Source organism: Opisthocomus hoazin, chromosome 3 (assembly GCF_030867145.1).
Source record: "Opisthocomus hoazin isolate bOpiHoa1 chromosome 3, bOpiHoa1.hap1, whole genome shotgun sequence".
Lineage (NCBI taxonomy): Eukaryota > Metazoa > Chordata > Aves > Opisthocomiformes > Opisthocomidae > Opisthocomus > Opisthocomus hoazin.
The window spans coordinates 69,891,489-69,913,657 of NC_134416.1; the positions used below are offsets into that span (position 1 = coordinate 69,891,489).

General features: G+C 42.9%; 1 protein-coding gene across 4 annotated transcripts in view; it reads left to right on the plus strand.

Moving 5' to 3' along the window:
* CARMIL1 (capping protein regulator and myosin 1 linker 1) overlaps window positions 1-22,169 on the plus strand; it is a 200,105-nt gene that overhangs the window by 171,918 nt on the left and 6,018 nt on the right. For all 4 annotated transcript variants that reach the window (XM_075416603.1, XM_075416605.1, XM_075416604.1 and 1 more), the window contains 7 exons: window positions 2,482-2,548; window positions 2,867-3,063; window positions 7,224-7,330; window positions 10,140-10,572; window positions 15,632-15,710; window positions 18,551-18,784; window positions 21,508-21,642. In XM_075416603.1, coding sequence (XP_075272718.1) covers window positions 2,482-2,548; window positions 2,867-3,063; window positions 7,224-7,330; window positions 10,140-10,572; window positions 15,632-15,710; window positions 18,551-18,784; window positions 21,508-21,642 — 1,252 coding nt within the window. The remainder of the gene's footprint in view (window positions 1-2,481; window positions 2,549-2,866; window positions 3,064-7,223; window positions 7,331-10,139; window positions 10,573-15,631; window positions 15,711-18,550; window positions 18,785-21,507; window positions 21,643-22,169) is intronic.

Here is a 22,169-nt window from a genome sequence, read left to right on the forward strand (position 1 = left end):
GTGCACTTCCTAAACAGGCTAGAAAACAGAAGGTTTTCAAATAAACGTGGATGGATAGCTGTTATTCATGCTGTTAAAGCAAATGGGAGGCATCTCTATCCCTCTGCCTTTATCCCCAGCAACCAAGCTGCTGATGGATCATGCCAAGCTGACAGTAAGTTATAGCAACGATATGGAGACTGGAGTATGGTCATCAGCACATGCTCTGCAGGGTCATGTGGGGGCATTTTCTTGTCTGGGAAGAAAGAAGAAATCATTCTGTTCCCGGCTGCTGGGGATGTTTTGGAGCGCTAAAGTCACTGCACAGGAACATCAAAACTTGCTCCGTGGTGTTTGGCATTGGTGCCCTGGGCCAGTGCAGCTCTCAGCTCATCTGTGTTCATCCAGGAGCACCCTGAACACTGGCCATGGCTGTCAAGTTACTGAGCGATCAAAGGTCTCCCATCAGCCTTGATTTCTGTCCTCCTTTCTGATCTTCTTTAGCTCATCAGTTGCTGCATTAGCCTGCTAGATGTAATTTCCAGTCACACCACCAAAAAAAGTGGCGAGCAGACCAAAATACATGCAAATACACATTAACAAGAGAAATGGGCTGTGGCTGGAAATAAAACCAGAGGACCACTGACAGTGGCTCTTAGTTGCCGTCCCTCAAATACTGAGCTGCTTCAACTCTTACATGAGGTGAGGATGCCTTTGGTTGGTTCAGGTTTGGGTGATGGATTGGCAGCTGTCGAGGTGTGCGCTTCAGAGGCTGCCCAGCTGCCCACCCATTGCACAATCCCCTGCAATTTTGACTGAAAAAGTTCAGTACCTCTCCAGCCACTTGCCGTTGAAGCCATTGCATTTAATGTACTGGTAACTCTAGAAGTAGTGTCTGACCTTTTGATGCAGGAACACTTTGTCTCCTCATTAGTTTGAGGGTAAGTCTGCTCAGGTGGCAAGCTATTTCCTGGCTGGTCTTGAAACTATTGTATCATTTACTGATGCATGTCAGATGTGGAAGTGGAAGGCTGCAGCAACTGAAGGTATCTTTTTTTCCCAACGATGTGCATGGCAATAAAAACAGAGCTCTGTTGCCCAGACAGTGCTATCACTGCCCGCTCCGCAGTCTGCAAATCTTTTTCTAGTCTTGAGAAGGTGGGTGATAACTTTCCTGGTACGAAAATCTGTCATAACTCTGAGCATGTGAATAGTGGCATAATTATCCTCCTGACTTACTTTGGGAATATAAATTCAGTACGTGTAAGTCTGTGCGCTGAACTTTTCATACATAAAGCTAACAAATGTTTACCTTAAACAATTCATGATTTGTCTGAAATGTCAATTTCAACTATGTCTTTTCTGGCTCATGTAAAATTGATACTAATAAACTTGATTAATGGTTCTGTTAATGAATTGTGAGCCATGACAGCTTCCTGACTGACACTCCAGATTTGAAGTCACTAGGCTTCAAGACTAGGACATAAATGGGAGTATATGAATGTCTCTAAAGCCAGCATGTACAACTACCCCAAAAGGAGTCCATCTTTGCAGAAGCTGAGTCATTTTAAATTAACTCTTTAAAAAAGCTGCAGGTCAACTTTTTGTTTAAAAGTCTTACAATGCTGAGCTATCTGAAGAAGTTCGGAATTGGTGACACACGCATTTCCTGTAGCAAAACTGTCTTTCTCGGCATGCAAACTTTCAGAATAGTTCAGGGAAGAAAATAAGGGCAACTTTCATGCAAAAATAACAAACTCAGGTCTTGTGTGTGGGTATTTGTCATCTTAAGGCAACATACTCCTTTTTTCTGGGAACGTGAAGATGAGAACAATAGTAGCGCATAACTTTCAGTAACTGTGTTGAATGTATGCCAAGGTGGCTTTCCACCTATTCTCAGCATATCTGAAGTCCAGGGAAGTCATGTGTTTGCTGGAGATATTGCTAACACTGACACGATATTTTTGCTCTTTGGAGAAGGACCGTGTGCTCCAAGACTGCATTTTCCTAGGAAAGTTTGGTGAGCTGTGTGGTGGTGTCCAGAGGCATAGATACCTGAATTTTAACCGTTCCCAGCTGCATGTTACTAACAAATGAACTGGGGAAGTATATTATGTGTCAAAAATAAAAACCAGAACAAGGGGGAGACTATCCCTGGTATTGTCATTAACTGTGCAATACTGGACACAGTAAGTTAGTTTTCTGTGCCTCATGATCACAAATGCAGAGGTGAGGTTTTAATAGTTCCCTTGTTTTACAGTTGGGGATCAATGAGTTAATGCTTGGACAGTTCAGATAATCATTCTGTGTACAGCCTGTGGTTTTAATGGGAAGAATAAACTACCTCGCTAGTTCTGTTCAAAGTCATTTGAACAAAATGTTGATTTAGAAAAAATTCTGAATGTTTGAGAAAGGGAGGAAAAGTTGGATAGTAAGGAAGAGGTGTCCTTTGTCATTTCTTCTGTCCACAAAAGTAATTTTTGTTTTGTTTTATGTTCATAGATGACTCCTAAATCAAAAAGGAAAAGCATCCACAGTAGAATGCTCCGGCCAGTGTCCAGAGCTTTTGGTAAGTAAGAATTTCTTAAAACCTTTTTGCTTCTTTGCTTGCCTGAGAGTCTTCTAGGTGGTTCCTGGTTGAAAAGCACAGGTGACTTTCCCTCCCTCTGGATTTCGTTTGAGGCCTGCACTGGTTGCTTTGATTTGTGACTCTGCTAGTGTGTTCGGTAGTAGATCTTTGCTCACAGTTCTCTGTCTTCTCACAAACATGTTGTGGTTGAGTTCTGTAAATGTGATTATAATTATTTGCTGCAAAAGAGAAGAATGGTATTGTCTTTTGTTTCAAATAGCATGTTAAGTCTAACTAGAAAGTTTTGATTTCTCTTAGAAATGGAATTTGATCTAGATAAAGCACTGGAAGAAGTACCTATCCATATAGAAGACCCACCGTTTCCTTCCAGCAGGCCAGACAAACGAACTTCTGGGTTCATTTCAGAGCTGCCATCAGAAGAAGGGAGAAAACTGGAACACTTTACAAAATTAAGGCCCAAAAGGAATAAAAAGCAGCAGCCCAGCCAAGCAGCAGTGAGTCTACATTAAAATATTGCTGGCGATTTCGTCTGTTGATTGCTTTTTGCTATAAGTCACATCTTGCAATGTAATAAGGACAACTGTGAGCATTTTAAAAGCCATAAGCAACTACTTAATTTTTCTTCTTGTATTCATGGCTTTCAGTGTGCAATCCCTCTTACAAGCTCTTTGTCTTGTTTGACACAGCCTAAAACCAGGATATGTTTTATCCTTTTTTAATGTGCTTTTGTTTTTTCATGGAAGTAGTTTCTTGAGGTACATGGAGCTTTCACAGGAAACCCACAAAATATCATGAGACTTTTCAATTATATTGCAAGGAATTGTTAAGTCTTAATCCTTTTTTCTGCCTGCACTAAGATGTGGTAACTTGGCGTGAATTCTTATTTCTGTCAGCTCTCAGAGGAGCTACTCTGTGACACCCAGCTTCCCACAGCTCCTTAACTAAAGGTGGTGTTTGGGCCAGCAAATCTGCAGTCACAGATCTGCTTTTCATGCCGGAGCCTGCCTTGGAAAAGCAAAACAGAAGAGCACTGTCAGTCTACGAAAGGCATTGGTGTGAACCCAAGTGTTTGTGTGTGGAGTTCCCACAGTTTGACTTCCTTGGCATACCACATCAATAAAGAATTATTTCTGTGGCGGTATATCCTCAGAGTATGTAAGGACAGATCTGGAGGGTTACAGCTGATACGATAAGTAACCCGTATCAAGGGGTAGCCATTGCTTCTCTGAGTTATGCTGCCTAGTAATGAATTCTGTGGCTGTGATGGTTGTCGACAGAGAGGACCCTTGAAAATTTCCCTAACTCTGGGAAAGATCATATCAGGCGGTACAGTGCTTTGTGCACTGCTTGGAAATGGAGAAAGCTTCAAGCAGAGGGGATATTCAAGCCAACTTGCCATTCCCTTCCACTTGACAGGGAAGGATAGAGGTAGCAGAAGGACGGACTGGTCTCTGCGCTGTAGTGAAAACACATCTGTGTTTACTTCTTCCAGTTCCAGTTCTGCAGAACCGCATGTGTGTTCCCAGTTACTAAACTTACATCTCTTCCAAACTTACTCGGCACATCCTGTGCATCTGCACAGGCATGGATGTGGGGAAGGAGTGGGGACGTGGGAGGGCAAGTGCTCCAGTACTGGGCGTGGAACTAGGACACACGATGTCTTGCTCAACAGAAACAAAAAACTTACTCCTTGTAGAAGTGTTACTTCCCGTGATAGTGCGGTGTTGTGGGAATGCTCATCCATATTGAAATTAATTAGGAAATTAGGGTTTTATTTACTTGCAGAAATTGAAAGGAACTTTTTTAAACTCATTTGTCCCTGTCTTGTTTTTATGGACCGTTTAATTCCTTCCTAGGTCGGACTTCTAACAAGTCTAAACAAATTTTTGAAAGACTTAATATGTTTGCTTTGATGCTTCCGGAAATGAAACAGCCACATTTTGAAGGCCAGAGCCATGAGTGGACAGTGGTACTCTTTGCAGAATTTATTTGCTTCTGAGTTTGCCACTTCTAGAATACAGAAAGCAGTGGTTAGGAAAAGCACTTGACATGCGAGAGGCAAAATCTTGACCTACTGCTTAAAGCGGGTCTGTTGGGTTGTTTGCTGTTGCCATTATTTCCATTTAGTAATTTAAGGAGTCTCAGATGATAATAGCTGTACTTCTCTGGTTTTGCTGGAAAACAGATTTGTTCGTTGTAAGCTAAAAAAATGTAAGAAAAAAAGGGGAAAATAGGGAAAAGGGGAAGAAATGTAAACTTTTAACTTGAGGTGGGCCAGCAGGCAGGCAGAAGAAAGATTTATGGTTTTGTCAGAGTTTTTACTGAAATGGGTGTTCAGAGGGGCAAAAAAATAAGAGATGAGAAAAAAAGAAAACCTCAGCCAGGTTAAACCACAACAACCACCCAGCCCCAAGTAGCCTTGAAGCAATACGATGAAACAGTTGTTTGTCATTTTGATTTTTGTGAGATCTTAACGTCATGAGTTCTTCTGTCATGTCTGAAGATTGAGTACAGCAAAGAGATGAATCTCTAATATGTGAAAGAGATTGTTTCATCCTATTTATTTCCATTTTTAAGACAGTTTTTTCCTTAATAAAGAAACACAGAAGGCTCACTTTTAAACATAGGCTAAAAAAAATTGACAAATGGAAATGCAACTTTTTTTTTTTTTTAAGTATTGGGAGCGTGAAACATGAAATAAACTAGAGCTCAGTCTTTTACATTTATGTTGATCCCTAGAAGGCATTATAAAAAATAACTGTAAAAAAATCCTGTGCCTTGAGGACCTTTTTGGCCCTCAACATTTGTGTACACATTTAGTACATTTTTAGGAACTTGCTGCTATTTCAGATGCTTTCTGTTTTGAGGTTGATCTTTCAATTTGCTTAGCTTATCAGATTCTTGCGTTACTTCCCCTTCAGGAGTTGCACTTACCTTTGATGCTTACATGTTTGTTCCTACTACCTGGAGGGCTCCAGTATCAATATTAAATGGTTTCTCATTTTTGTTGAAATGCATCAGTCACTTTGGTTGACACATGTCGGTTCAAATGTCAGTGTCAACTGGTTTTTGACAGAGAAGGTAAATACTTACATTGAGACAACCAACACTGGTGTGACCAACCCAGATGTCAATATATGCATTTCTTCAATATATGCATTTCTACATAGTGTCAGATGTTCACAGAATCACAGAATCACAGAATAGTAGGGGTTGGAAGGGACCTCTGTGGTCATCTAGTCCAACCCCCCTGCCGAAGCAGGGTCACCTACAGCAGGCCGCACAGGACCCCGTCCAGGCGGGTCTTGAATGTTCCAGCTAAATAAGTTCTCTTCAGAAAACCCCAAAGGTGGCAGAGTTAGAAGTCTGAGAAGTCATTGTGCTTCTTTAAATAAAACTTTTTTATAGAAAATACGCTGTTTGACTGGCAGCAAAGCAGTCGTTACCAGGTGGGCTCTTTTCACATCAGTATTACATTGCTGCAGCAAGTATCAATAAAATATTATCTTTCATAACAAAGTAAATACTAGGCTTCTAACAAGGTTCAGCCACTGGAAAATAACAAGTCTCGTGGATGTGTCAAAGAATTAGTTCTTATGCAATCCGTTGTCCTGGCTTAATGAGGCTGGGTTTGATGGTAACAGCAGCTTCTAAGAGTGTTTATTTTTCTTTTTAGAGGCGTAGAAAAGAGTGTGTGTTCCAGCTAAAAAGGGAAGCTGGGATTACTCTGAATTATTATGGCAACTAGGAGATTTCTTGATTTAAATTGTTTCCAATTATGAACCCTGCTGTCTTGTGGCATACTGATTCGTGGTTGGGTCTTGTGGAGTCCTCTGTAGTCACCTAAAAGGTTTCCATACAACATTTAGGTTGGAGGAAGTCTCTATACTGGTAACAGAGCTTTCCCACATCAAAGCCATATACTGGAGCTAGACCATATGAGAAATCCTCCCAGGAGACGTCAGGTTTCATCTTCAGGAGGCTGCAGAGTCACAAGCTAATCTTCACAGGGCTTTTGTGGTTGTCAGGTATTACTAAGTCAGCCTAGTTTAGATGCCTCCAGTCACCCACATGCAAAACGTGGACATAGAAACCAAAGAAAGGAAGCAGGTTTTCCATTTTCAGACACTCAGCAAAGATCTGTGTTTGGTTCCGAAAGTGAAACACCTGGTTCTGTATTTGGACTCTCTGCTTTTGGAAGTGCTGGATTGAATGAATTATAAAAGGCTCTGTTAGCCTGCTGGAGCTCTGTTTCTAAATCTCTAAACCTATAATCTGGAATATATGTTTTTCTCTGAAAAGGGAAAATACTTTATCTTCAAGTCACCACCTGATCAGGATTTAATTTTTCCTTAACTGCTTTTTTTTGTTTTCTAGCTGAACTAGTGCTCTGTTCTCACAAGCCCGAGGCATTTGATTCCCAACCTCATGCATTGCAGTATCCAATTTGTCACTGGTGTTTTGGGTTACTTTGTGTTTGATGTAATGCATCAACTGGCCTGACTAAAGGGGGAATTCCAGTGGTGATTCTATTGTCTGAACTGAGGTTTGGGTGGCAAACGCTATTTTTATACTGTCTTAAGTCTTAATTGTTATCAGTGAAATAAATATGCTTAGATTGTTATATACCAGAGAGAGTTTTTTCTTCTGTCAGGTATCTGCTGGAGTGCCTCCAGAAGGGGATCAGAATGGCCTCATGGGCAGAGTGGATGAAGGCGTGGATGAATTTTTCACTAAGAAAGTGACAAAAATGGATTCAAAGTAAGTTCAAATTTTATTTTTTTAAAAAATCAAATTAAAACAAAAAAATCCATCCTGATGGCTGGGCAAGTAGCACTTCGAAGTTGTATTTGACCTCCTGTTCCAAATATCCAGGGCTGCTGTTGTCAAAGTCAGAAAATACCTTGGTAGTCAAGACATTGTGAATTCAATTACCCTCCCTTAAAAATGACTACTTTGAAATAAATTGCTTTAATATACTATGTGGAGGGGGATTATTGACTAGTATGTGTTTTTGTAGTTCAGTTGGCTTCATTTTACCCTTCAGTGGATCTCATTAGAGCTGACGCAGAGCTGTATATTGGTTGAAGCTCTCGTCTCCAGTGCTAGTAGTACACACGGGTGTCTCTGTCTTGTAAGGATTGCTCTTGGGCACAGTGTTTTGATAGATGGCAGTAGATTTATGTTCTTTTAGAAATATGTTAAAGATGTATTTAACCAATTTCTGGTATATTCCAGATTTAGGCAATACATTCATCTGAAAGATATGTCTCCTTCAGCTTTATTTTAGTGTTGTACAGCTTATACAATTTCTTTGTAGCTGGCTGTATATTTACAGAACCCTGAATCTAGATGTTCTTACATTCACAGAATCACAGAATCACAGAATAGTAGGGGTTGGAAGGGACCTCTGTGGGTCATCTAGTCCAACCCCCCCGCCGAAGCAGGGTCACCTACAGCAGGCTGCACAGGACCTTGTCCAGGCGGGTCTTGAATATCTCCAGAGAAGGAGACTCCACAACCTCCCTGGGCAGCCTGTTCCAGTGCTCCGTCACCCTCAGAGAGAAGAAGTTCCTCCTCATGTTCAGACGGAACTTCCTGTGCCTCAGTTTGTGCCCATTACCCCTTGTCCTGTCACTGGGCACCACTGAAAAGAGCTTGGCCCCATCCTCCTGACACCCACCCTTCAGATATTTGTAGGCATTTATAAGGTCCCCTCGTAGCCTTCTCTTCTTCAGGCTGAACAAGCCCAGTTCCCTCAACCTCTCCTCGTAGTGGAGATGCTCCAGTCCCCTCATCATCCTTGTAGCCCTCCGCTGGACTCTCTCCAGTAGCTCCTCATCTTTCTTGAACTGGGGAGCCCAGAACTGGACACAGTACTCCAGATGAGGCCTCACCAGGGTAGTGTAGAGGGGAAGGAGAACCTCCCTTGTCCTGCTGGCCACACTCTTCTTGATGCACCCCAGGATCCCATTGGCCTTCTTGGCAGCCAGGGCACACTGCTGGCTCATAGTTAACCTGTCGTCCACCAGGACACCCAGGTCCCTCTCCGCAGAGCTGCTCTCCAGCAGGTCCACCCCAAGCCTGTACTGGTGCATGGGGTGGTTCCTCCCCAGGTGCAGGACCCTGCACTTGCCCTTGTTGAACCTCATCAGGTTCCTCTCTGCCCAGCTCTCCAGCCTATCCAGGTCACGCTGAATGGCAGCACAGCCTTCTGGTGTATCTACCACACCTCCCAGTTTGGTGTCATCAGCAAACTTGCTGAGGGTACATTCTAACTCTTCATCCAGGTCGTTGATGAAAAAGTTAAACAAGACTGGGCCCAGTACTGACCCCTGAGGGACACCACTTGTCACCAGCCTCCAACTAGACTCAGCGCCGCTGATGACAACCCTCTGAGTTCTGCCATTCAGCCAGTTCTCTATCCACTTCACCGACCACTGTTTCCGACAACAATTCATGCTTGTTTGTGCACATACACACAGAGACACACGCACACACACACAAATACTTACATAAATAAATGAGACGGCTAGGTTGTTTTCCAGACAACTTGGAATGACCCCTGCTGTGCTGTACATGACATTCATTAACAAAAATAGTAGGTGTTAGCTGTGGCAAGGAAAAGCAAATGTTTTAAAGTCACTGTGAGTTACAAATACCTATAGTGACATGTGAAGCCATGTGTGATCTACTATCTGTAGCGTTATGATTATGGTAGCTTTGAAAAATGGATTAGCCAGGTGAAGTTCAGGGTGCTCGCAGACTACTGCATCCTCCTGTGCTTCCCTTGGGTGCCCGCCAGCCACTCATTTCAGATGTCCCCGTGAACTTGCAATATCCCTGTGTGCCCATCCCTGGCCATGCCCATGGCTAAGGATCATGGCTCCATTTTCTGCACCGCTGGCTCTTCCTCCACTTGGGGTGCTCGTGTGCAGATGCGTTACTTGCCCAGCTTTCTCCTCAAGTGTGAATACTTTGCTCATAAGATGCTTGTAGAAAACCTTACTGGCAGGTGGGTGGGGTTTTTTTTGAGGATGAACATCTGCACTGTAAAGGTGACCTCTCTGTTCATTACTGAGAGAAGGTGGCTGTACCAACTAGTTTCTGTTTTTAGCAAGGCCCTTAAGGGACAAAATCCCCTAAAAGCTGAGTGAATTGTGTGCCTGGATCAGTTGTTCTCCTTTTAGTAATAGGCAGATACAAACTAGAGGTAGCGCGCTCTGGAAGTAGAGCAGAGTGAAATTGTATGTGCACAGACAGCTTGGGCAGAGCTCTGCTGAAGCAACACCTTGCTGGTGTTGGAGGCAGCTGTGTGCCCAGTGCAAATGAAATGGCTGCCTCTCTTCACTACACCACGTGCAAAGCCAGCACAACAATCCTCAAGACAGTGTGATCAATGTTAATTGTCCAGTTTTTAATTTAGAGACACCAGGTAATGACTGGGCCTAGGGCAACATATGGCTCATACAAAAGATTGACTTTGCCCAGGAGAAGTCATTAGGTACTATTTAAAAGAGAGGGAGGAGCAGAGTGGGGAAGAGTTTAAAATGTCTATGTCTTTTATTAGGAGGCCATCAACTAAAAGTTCAGACGGCAGTGAGCCCAGTGAAGCAGGTGATGAGAAGAAGAAAAGGGACTCAAGGAAGAGTGGCTTCCTTAACTTAATCAAATCAAGAGGCTCCAAATCTGAACGTCCCCAGACTGTGCTGGTGGCAGAGGAGCCCTCCTCACCCAAGGTTGCTGCAAAAAGTGCAGCTGTGGACACAAGCAAGAAGGAGGTAAAGCCTGCAGAGCAGAACGGTGGTGCAGAGCGATCTGAGGAATTAAAGACACCAGACTCGCTGGAGGACATGCAGCCAGATGATGCTGCAAAAGCTGAGCGGGGTGACAGCAAAGGAAGCCCACAAGGAGGCCGGAGGTATGGCGTGCAGGTGATGGGCAGTGGACTTCTCGCGGAAATGAAAGCCAAGCAGGAGAAGAGAGCAGCCTCTGCTCAGAAGGTGAAGGCAATTTGATTTCTCTTGAGTTGTTGAAAAAGTGAGCAAGAAGGTGGGTTGGGTCTACAAGGGTTGATGGCTGGGACTTGATGAATCAGTCCAGCTTTCCACCAGGAATTATGGTGTTCCTGCAAGAGGCCTGCTGTCTGCTGTGCTGGTTGAACATGAATTCCGTGGCCAAGGGCTAGGTTGCACATGTGGAGCAGGACATGCACCCTTAAGCCTGCGCTTTCTCTTGTGGAGGAGGTGATACCAGCTCCCGCTGTTGATGTCAGGCCGTCACAAGCACAGAAGAGGACACATAATTGTTTGCATGTATTACAGAGCAATTTTGGGGCTACTAGTAAGCATAGCTTGGATGTCTTTGCTCTGTATGATGTGTGGTTTGTTCATATATAATGTAAGCGTGCTTTACAAAAGGTAAAGCTAGGACAGCCTTCTTACTGTGTGCCCCCTGCACACTGATACCTCAGGTGTTTGGCAGAGTTAACTACAGTGGTAGCTGTCTGTACTCTTATCTTTTAGAAGGTGACATAGAAAGGTGGAGAGGTGTACTGTATTTTAAATTATGTATTCCATGCGGATAAGTAAACCTGGCTTCAACACACAGTTTACAGCTATTTAGCTGGTACTTTTCTTGTTGCACTTTTTTATGTCCTTTTGTACCACACCTAATTATTTTTATGCTTTTGATTTTCATATTTCAAATACTAACACTGCAAGAAAATAAGCATATATTAAAAAATACTAATCTAGTCCCAGTTTTCTGTCTGGAATCCGTTTACTCTCTCTAATTTTCTCATCTGTGAAGTGCTTATGCTGTGCAGGAACCCTGCTTCACTTTGCAAACGTGTGGAGTGGAATATCCTTGTGTTGCTCCAAAGCATTTTGTGCTGACCTATTTTGGCTGATGCCCATTTCCCGATGAACTTACCCATTATCATCCCCTGCCTCCTCCCAGCTGCAGTTGGCATGTTCTAAAATTGCCGAAGGATCAGCCTTTTTTCACTCCTCTCTTCATCTTCAACGTGCTGGGCACTCAGATGCTATCCATTCCCCACCATTATCCCCCATAATTTGGAAGGTGTTACCTTACGACAAAGCTCATCTGCAAGCTTTGCTGTGTTTGCCTTCCTTTAACACATTGCACAATTGTTTTGCTGTGACCGAGCAAGGCACCCAGAGTTCATTTGTAGCTTTCTTCGTAGTCTTACAGTGTTTGCCATGATGTCTGTACGATGCCTGCAGACAGTGGAATCTTGTAATAAGCAGATTCAAATTAACGCGATAGTCTGTGGCTCATTGAAAGGATCCTCAGCATAAAAATGTTTTTTCCAAACAGATGACCAGTTCCCACCTTTCTCACTGGTGCTGTGTAGTGCACATGGATAGTCTCATTGATTTCTAAACCACCAAGTTTTTAAGTAAAATGCCCTAAGATTTTGCTTAAAAGTGTCATGCTCTGCTTGCAGCTTATGAAATACCAAGCTACTCCAGATTATATAAATTTTTACAACTGCATAAATTGTGTGTGCTTTGTGCTTTTCAAGTTCTTCGCACTTGTCATCTATAGTTAAGTCAGATCTGCAGTGATGTGACTGAGGTAGACTATTAGCATGTGTAATTTTTTTTTTTAAGCAGGGACAGTAAAAGTCCTCTTCGACTGATGAGCTTTCATAGCATTGACTGAAAACTGGAATTTCATGTATCAAAAAGAAAAATTGTTGACTTTTCCTAGTATTTTTTTTCCACCCGTTGCTTTTTTACTGGTTGGAAAAGTTACCCGTCTTCTTTCAGGTTTGATTGTCAAGAAAATAGTGCTATTGATACTATTTTTTTGTTAGATTTTGTAAAATTTGATATTTATGGAATGCAAAAATAGGTCTTTTTTTAGTGACAAGAAAACTGAATTGAAATGGGAATCTCTGCACGGCAGGGCACCGAGTTATCCGTTCTTAGTGTTCAAAACATCTTTACACACACTTCATCGTAGATCGCAGTATTGAGTCATTTAGGACATCAACTTCCCTAACATCTCCAAATTTGTCAGAATTCCAGTATGATAGAAAATTGTATTTTCCTTTAAGGTACAGATGGCTGCTTATGTTCTGAGCTATTTTACATGAAAACAAAGCCAGAAGGAATTTACTATTTCGTTCATACCCTACCACAGTCTTGTTAGAGACACAAGTGATGAGCAGGTGCACAGTAGCTGGAAAGCTGGTAAATGATTTTTTGTTTGCTTTTGCTTAAAATACGACATGTGAATTGGCATTAATGGTAGAGAGGAGTATTTGCAGATTAGTGTTGCCTCCAGGCATCCATAATAAGATCTTTTAGCTCCATCTAGTGTGTACAGACTGAATTTTTAAATACCTTGAGCCAGACCTGTGAGCAGACCAAGATCATCTGTAACCTGTTTATTCACTCTCAATGGCACCCAGCTCTGCAGTATTTCCCACCCTTGCATGAATTCCTGTTAAAAGTAGAGCCTGGTCATTTTCTGTCTGCATGATAAGTTCCCCTGCATTTATTTGACATGATTGACTGCTTCGCAGAGTAAATTTTTGCAGCGAGTATTTAGTGTTGTCTCGGGACCATAAGCAATTTGTAATGTGTGTTCAGGAGGTAGCCAAACATGCTAACATCCTAATTGCATTTTTAAGTGCTACACTAATAGATGCCAGCACTGGCTTTTGTACTTGTCTCTGTACATGGTTGTATTTCCCCAGTAGTCCCATAACTAGGGAGGGAGGAAGGAGTTATGATGAAATTAGTTTTTGTATTGTCATACGGCTCTCTTAAAAGTCACTTACTGTTGCTAAGTGTTATGCATATTATCGTCAATATTTACATAGGAAAATGAGTGTTTCGGTGAAAGTTCATGAGAATTCACATTCTATGGAGAAATTGTTGGTAAATTCAGTTGTTGGAGGTTTTTTTTCCAAGGTATGGAAGAAAAAACATATTCCCTTCAAAAATAAAGACAGTCTTACAAAGAAACACGTGGCTTTAGGAGGCGGAGAGGTGAGAATTTAGCCAAAATACTAATGACAGTCAAGAAATGGGAGTAAAAACTGAGTTTTCACCCAGTGGTACAAAGCATAATATTCCTGCTAGCTTTGGAGGGGACTTTGTTTTGTCTATATGGGCACCGGAGCTTACTGTTCTGGCCTAACAAGTCATGGCATTTCTAGAGTGCTTCTGACCAGAAGACTTTGTTGTTTGGCTTACACATGCTTTTTAACATACAGATGATTTTATACTTAAAACCTGTAGAAATATGATCCTTTAGAGTGGATAGTTATATCTGTATCGGGGTAGTTTTACAATACAGGAAGGTTAATGATGGTTCTAATAGCATCCTCCTTAATGCGGTGTGCCATTTTAAGTGTGCACCTGTACTTGGTGGAGAGGTCAGGAGGTAGCATGACCCTGCCAGGTCTTATGAAGGAATGGCAGCATCTCCTCTCAGCATCTCCATCCTTTTCTTCGTTGTGTTGGAGGCAGGCTTTCTGTTAGGAGTGGTGAGATTACATGAGCAAAATGGAGCTATTGGTAAATATATAAGGCCAACCACACTGTTTTCTGCGTCACTCCCCAAAATCTGCTTCTCCTGAAATGTCTGTTTAAAATTACCACCACAGGGGAAAGACATGTGGCTGGCATGGATATTTAGAGATCATTCCTTTATGTTTATATTTAAAATACTGTTTTCACTCTAAATCCATCAATTTTTCTGTATTGGTACGTACTCCTGCTACTTGTAACCATTCTCTTCCTTCCTGCATTTCCTGTTGTCCAAGTTTTATCTATGTGCCATACCTGGCAGTCTTTCAGATTGCAAACTCTGAAGGGCAGCGATCGTGTTTGACATGCGCTGCGTGGCGCGTGGTGGGGGTTTCTGAACACTGTGGGACAGTCAGATCCCAGCACGAGTCGTGCAGAGTTGGTATTGGAGCAGCAGTAGCGGTGTCCTGAACTTGACAACATGACTTATGCAAGGGTGTGTAACCAAATGCAATCGTCATCAGCACAAATCATTAGCTTTAAGTCATTTGCCACACCAACTGCCTTGAAATAGCAAATCAAGATTGAAGCTGCCTGCAAAAGTCAATCCCCACTTTTTTAATTTCAAAAAATCCTCACTTTTTTGCCTAGTCTTATCTTTATGAGGCTTTCTGTCATAGTACACACTACACTTATTTCTAGTCACTTTTTATATCCTCCCACTTATCCCTCTGCTTAAGCTTTGGTAGCAGAGAAGGCAGTGAGAGGAGGCCGGTTCTTTCACAAGCACATAGGCTGCATATCAAAGCTTCTCCTGGTGAATACACAGGTTTCAAGCTTGCTTAGGGTAGGGCTATGAAGTGACAAAATTCTTTGCACCTTTTCTTTTGAGGCCAGGATGTTAGGAAAGCTATTTTTAAGAATAGAAGACTTAGCCAGAATATCAGCACATAAGTAAGAAGCCCCCTTGCTTTAGAGGTGCTGAGCATCCAGCGGTGCTTGTGATGGGTAGCTTTAAACACCTTTCAGTAAGTAAGGTCTGATTGGTTTTAGAGGTGTCTTGTAAATATGTGAGAGCTGCTACTTCTGTAGTTGCAGTTTTATCTAAAAGAAGTTTTTCTTGTGTGTGGAAGAGCATAAGATCCGTTCAGCAGTCACACTCAAAATCTAGATCTTCAGGAAAAGACTTTTAATTTTAAACCTAGGCAAGGAATTTTTAAATATGGAGATATCTTTGGAGAAAAGACTGTTTCCAACTAGCCCCTTCAGTTTCAACTCCTGTACGTTAGGAGACCTGTCGCTTAGGAGGCAGGGTGTCGTTGCAGCTTTGCTAGTCGTGTGGCAGTGTTACTTACAAATCAGCATAGTTTTTTTCCCACTTAGCTCTCCAAGACCTGAAAGAGACACAAGGGGAGAGAATCCACCATTTATTACTATCACTGCTTTCTCTGCCCTACAGCTTCCAAATTAGGCCAATTTTTCCTCACTGAACCACTGAGTTGTATTAGTTACAGATATATTACTAATATTAGAGCTTTTCTCACTCTTTCAGAAACTTGGGAATGACACAACTCCCAGAGAGTCTTTTGACGCGGCGATGAGCTCAGAGCGACTGGATGGAAGTGCTACAGGTATGGTTTGATTTCCTTGGTATAAACTCTTTCTAGAAAATGCAGAATGCCTAACCTCAGGAATCTCACTTCCTTCTCCAGACTGTGGACCTACAATTGCTTAAGCAAAATATGAACTTACACTACATGGAAAGGATTAGAAACAAGCTCACTTTTTGTGCTGTGTTAGACATCACTTCTCATGAAGTCAGCTCTAGGGCTGAGTTGACGGCTCAGCTTTTCCTCTTGTGTTCCACGTTGTGCAGGAGTGAAAGTACTTGGTGTGTGGGCCTGGGGCGACTTCGAAAGGATGCTGACTTGTCGCAGGATCAGCTCAGCAAAGCTGAAACTGAACACGAGCCAGCTAAAATGTGTGCACGTGAAGGAGTGAAACTCCTGAATATATCTGATGACCTAAATATGACCAGTTTGCAAGGTTTATAGTAGTCTGTGTACGTACCAGTAGTCTGGTAGTCTTGGAGTAGTCTTGGATTTCAGCTGTTTGAACAGACACCTCATAGGCAATGGCAGCTGGCTCTTCCCAGGGCTAACCCGCCTTGACCAAAGCCAGGGCTCCCTGCAAAGCTGTGGAGAACCCTGGACGCTGCCCACGTGCCCACAACAACTCTCCATTGTGTTCAAAGTGGCGTCCAGCCTTGCAGGGCTTACAGCACCGATTTCCCTCTGCACCTAGTCCTGCTCTGCCCTTGTCCGACTGGAGTCCTGGGCCCTGGCATGGCAGTGACTGCGATGCAGCCATCTCGGGACAGGGTGGAATTCTGGTCTCTGGGCATACTTTAGGGGCTGGGCAGTGAAGCATTCAAAAAGGATTCAGCTCGAGTGGTTTGCGCGTGCCACAGTGGGCTGAACTAGGAAACCCAGGTCTGGTTTCTCAACAGCGGCCGTAGGTATCCTGCAAGCACGGCCCATAGGGTTGCCAAAACATACAGAAGCAAGCCTGAAAAAACAGGCTGAAATCAAAATCCAAATGTGGCCATCTTGGCTGAGCACTTCAGAAATCGATTTTGAAGTTTTACACCTTTCTAAAGCTAGTTTTTAAAGACAGCATATTCAGAGCATGCTGAACTCCATAAATGAGCGCTTTTAAAGCCTGCTTATCTTGTGAGGAGGACCTTGTGCACTATATGTGTCTCCTGATATCATCAGACCCAAGTTGGAGGAGCAAGAACAGTCTGTGCTTGGGGTATTGGAGTAGCTGGGGGTGTCTGACCCCAATTTTTCTCCGGTCCATGCCTCTGTATATGACACATTTCACCCCCACCTCACTGCACTGTGCGTGTCCCTTCCTTTTGGCCTCCAGCTGTCAGTTCTTTCTTTACCACTCTTGCTTGAGAGCTCCCTGAGGCTGCTCTTTGCTGTTGCAGCTACAGTTTGTCTTTGTTTCGGGTTAATTTATTTTAACTTTCTGGGTTCTAATAATATTAGCAGGCCTGAGGTTAGGAAGGCAAGAAAGAGGGTTAATGGAAAATTGCTAGATGTTGCTGCAGGAAAACTATAGATAGTGATGCAGGAGGAGAATAAGGGAGCAGTTTATTCCTTGCTTCACGTCTGGATGTTGCCTGCTGTTTTGTATGCAGACATGCACAGGTGAAGAAGGTGTCCTGCTATTTCGCTTGCAGCATGAAAGTTTATTGCACGCATGCAGACACAAACTCTCCCTGTCACGCACTCACACAAATATATATGCACCACACAACTCTATGGTTTGCCAGAGTTTAACTCCAGCTGGGCTGAAAAACAGCTATGTAAGCTGGAAAAACATGTTGGAGATTGGCTTGCAACAAACTATATCAACACTCCCCCCCCTCCCACTGCCATTAAAATGTCTGTGCTCAGCACTTTTGTAGCAAGTAGGAGTTCTGAACGGGAATAGCTGGTAGGTAGGTCAAGTCAGCATCTGTGAGCCACGTACTTGGCTTTGCCAGGTACCAAGGCCACCAGTCTGCATTTCAGTTAGTCTGTAGTTCTCTTCTGAGAATAAGGACACGACTGTTGTTGAAAGTCTCAAGCTAGCATACAAGTTCAAAGATTATCGCTATAACTGCTTCATAAAAGCCTTCAACCTTCTCAAAGCTGCAAAGTAGAAAAGTAGGGCAGGCATTTTGTTTGTTTGCAACCTAGTGTCCAGCAGGCTTTCTACCAACTTGCACAGCTAGATAGGACTGATTTATCGCTTGGAAGTCAGCTTAGCTTTATCTGTAAATACCTTGGCCTTTGTCTGGGATATAGAATATGCTGATAAACTTGCTAATGTGTGGAAACCATAATCCATATACAGTGTTCTTAGATAAATCAAAACATTATATAAAGAATACTTTGATCTCGGCTAAGTTTTCAAATCTCCTCTAGAGCTTGCTAAAAGCAACAAATAACAAGATATAGCCTGCTGATGTCACGTTTGGGATTTATTTTCTGGGCCAGGATTTCTCTGTTGATCTTGGCTAGCCAACCTTTTGTCTGTAGAGGCACAAAGCAGCCTAAGGCTGCCTTTAGCACTGATCCATCGCTGCTTTCTCAGCAGGTAGACAGTACCATCTGCTCCCAGAAATGTGAAGGGAGTATAAGGTCCAGCCGGCCATCACCCCAAATATATTAAAAATGGGGAGATGCTGTCGCCTCTGAGGCAATTGAATTATGAAGTTTAGTACATGCAAGAGTTGGTGGGTTTAGATGCTTTTCTTGCAGGGATTTTGAATGAAATATTAGGGATCATCTTTTACACACTCTCACTGCAATGCAGCAGTGATATGTGAGCTGATGATGTTTTCCACACGATCATACCTGTGCATGGAGCCTTCTGTGTTGCAGGAGACTTTATTTTACATGTCTATTTATTTTAGTGCCTAAACTCCAGCAGACACTTCCAGAGAGTCGGTTTGCCTCAAATAAGGGTGACTCCATCTCAGCATCATCAGAAAAAAATTCAAAAGCTGAACCAAAGGCAGAAGCTGGTGCAAAGGCAAGAAGTTCTTCCAATACACCAACCAGCCCAAAACCCCCACTGCAGTCAACGAAGCCCAGCCTGACAGGACGACCCACGGTGCCACAGAAACCACGCTCTGCCTCTCGTACTGGTGAGGAACTGCTCTGGGCGTTCATTATCCCGAGCTGGGTACTTCTGAGTGGAGCATGTGGGCTATGGAGGGGATGCCCATGGCCACATCCTGAACAGAAGCTGAATGTAGAGGGACAGGTTCTTCAGTCTCTTGGTCTTGACTTGCCTCCTTCTTTTCCACCTCCCTCTGCCCTAGTTCAAATAAACATTAAAATGGTTTGATCTGTGATCTGCAATAGTAAAGCCTGAGGAGAAGCATTAGCAGCAGCAGCAGCAGAGCTGTTCTGAGTTAGCCTGCTTTCATGGAGAAGGAGAGCATAGAAAGCTACGTCAGCATCAAAGCCCTGTTGTAGCACCACTGACAAAAAACCCTGTGTTTTCTTTAAACACCTGGCTCTAAATACTAAAATCCTTGGGGTTTTCTGGCAGGCTGCTCTTAGTCCCTTGAGCAAAAGTCTGCTGTTTTAGTAACTTGCACAGAACAATTGTCTCTTCTTTTTTTTTTTTTTCCTTGTTTTGCCTTTGTTTCTTTCCTTTTTGCTTTGACTGGAAATTATTATTATTACTGTGCTTTTATAAACCTGTCGTTTGAATGACTGTTAACTTCTGCTCTGTCTTAACCTCCTGCCCAGATATTATCTCAAGGTTTCCAGTAGTGGGAAAGATTTCACCAAATCTCCCATACATTTGTCTCTCCACTATTTAATAGGCCAGTGTCAAAACCCCCTCTTCCCAAAGTAGAGCTGCTGGAGTTGAGGGGAATTAAATGCTGGTTACTGACTCACCCAGTAGCTATGGCAAGTACAGCTTATTAATTGCTACTGACTGAAAAATGTGAGCATAGCCATCTGCAAGAACTCACAGACCTGTGGTCCCATGCTCACTGTTGACCTTAGAAAGACCTTAGGATGAGGGGGCAGAGGGATATTATAGCCTCTTCCCTGCCCCTGATGTGTACCTGAGCATTACTTAGTCTCTGCACTCCAGTGGGTAGAATGTTTTTCAAGTACAGAATCACCTTCAGGTTTTAGATGGCTGTAATTTTCTTTTATTGGCCATTTTAGAAATGGTCATAAAAGTGAGAGGTGCCAGGTAAGATGATCATGAAGAAGAATACAATAGGAAAGCATGGCTTATTTGGTGATGCTCAATCTGTAAAACAAGCAGTGTGTTATCTCAAAATTTTAGGTATCAGAAAGACCTGAGCTATCTGTTTCTGCCAGCTCCTATTTCCTGCAGAGAGAACACACTGTGAGTTTAACACAGAGAGTAATTAATATTTACTCATAATAGGCCAGCTCCTCAGGTGGCAGCAAAAGCAGCACCTTCTCTGTTGCAGTCTAACTTCTATCCTAATACCTGTAGCAACCTGCTGGCTAAGCACGCCCAGGCGACGTGATGAAGCAGTCAAGCAATAATCCTCTTTACGCTCTTGCTCCCGCCATTGTTTCCAGCAGTGTGGCCAAACTAATGGTAGCAGATTTTGCTAAGTAGTCTGAGGGCAAAGGAACACAGCTCGGATGTCCATGAATCATCAAAGACTGAAAGTGGTTCCTGAATGAAGCATGCAACGGTTTTAGTTCAGAAATATATAGCTGTGTTTGCCAAGCACTGTGCTCATCCATATGTTGATACCGAGCTTCCCAAAGCACCTGGTCTCACAGGCACATCAAAATCATGGAGAATGTCCAAGAATTGATGTGTCTGTTCAGATCGAGTTGCATTTGGAAGGTCATTGCTTTCCTGTGCTGAAATTAAAAAGATGGACTCCTTTGTGGTGAATTCTCAACAGTGAGATAAATTCCTATTAATTGCCGGTATGCAACAGAATCACCTAATTGTACAAATACGCAATACAGGTGATACTCTGAGTTCCATTTTCCTTCTGTCAATACTAATGTGTCATCCTAGTTCCTCTGTTGCGTACACAGGCCACTGTTTACTCCTTGGGATCAAACATACAAGCAGTTGAAGTAATCCATTGCAGCTGTACTTCCCTGCTGTCCAAACAAAGGCTGTCTAGTGTAAGACTGAAGAGGTCTTCCTGTAAGGGCTGCAGAGGTGGTAGCCAACTTGCCATACATAACGTATACCCAGCCCTTTAGAGAAACAAGATATCCAGATGGTTTGAACTATAGATTTGAATGTAAATTCCAGGTTTCCTCACAGTCTAGAAAACAAAGTATTGTTTCTGTTCAGAAAGTCTTTGGGTATGCTCTCATGTTATGTACTCGCAATTGATTCCTGGAAGTACAGAGCTCTGTAGGCTGTTTATGAAATTTGTTGCACTGGTTCACTGTTATGCCTTATAACCGTGAAACAGGACATCTAAATTGATGAATTCGTTATGTTTCAGGACAATAAAAATATAAACAGAACAATGATTTTGGACAAGTTTTTGGAAATATTTCTCAGCTGTTCTTTATAAATTACATACTTATGTCTGTCAGGAAATTCAGTTGGTCCCATCAGATTTCTATTTCTCCTACAATGGCAGTACACATTAAAAATGCAGAAATTGAGATCTTTGCTTTGGCTATTAAAATTATTTCACCTGGAGTGAGGGGCCATCACGTATTCTCTAGACATAATGTAAATTCCTGAATCCTTCTTTTTCTGACACAGGTTCTAGCTGTTTCTTGTTTGTTTATAGTGCTGAGGTTTGGCCTGTCATAACAGCACCATTTCTGTGAGCTACAGTGCAAATGTGACTTCTCACCTTTTGTTCGTGGTGCTCCACAGAGGATGCTCCGGAGTCTCCCTCTGGCCCCAGTTCCCCAAAAGTTGCCCTGCTTCCACCTGTGCTGAAGAAAGTTCCTTCTGATAAAGAAAAGGATGGTCAGAGCAGCCCCACAGTCAGATCGTTTTCTCAAGAAGGTAGGAGTGTTGGTATAACTGTTGTTCCAGAGTGCTTGTCTTCTACTGGAATTCAATGTGTCATTGTCTCCTGATTTGTTTTCACTTGGAAGGGAAGAGCGTTATTAATTTGGAGGAAAAATCAAGGGAAGTGTGTCTGGTTGCTGTTCCTCATCACCTCCACCCATGGGTTGGTGCTCTGTATTTACTTCCTTTGATCAAACCAAGTGAAAGATAAATCCCTTGGTATTAATAACATAGCTGAACAATTAAAGGACTCTTGTGTGATCTTAATCAAAATGCTGATTGGCGTTGGTCGCACACGGCAATGTGAAGTGCAGCTCTCTGGTTCAGCACACTTCAGGCAGCCAGCCTGTTGCTCTGTTGGTGGTACTCCTAGCTGCAGGGTTACTGCATGTGGCTGAGCTCACCTCCTCATTGGGCAACACGTCTCTGTGTGCCAGGGCAGGGCTTGGTACCTTCTACACACAACAGTAGGCTGCTGCTTCCTCTGTGCTGCTTTTTACATGTGCGCTGGATCTCTGCTT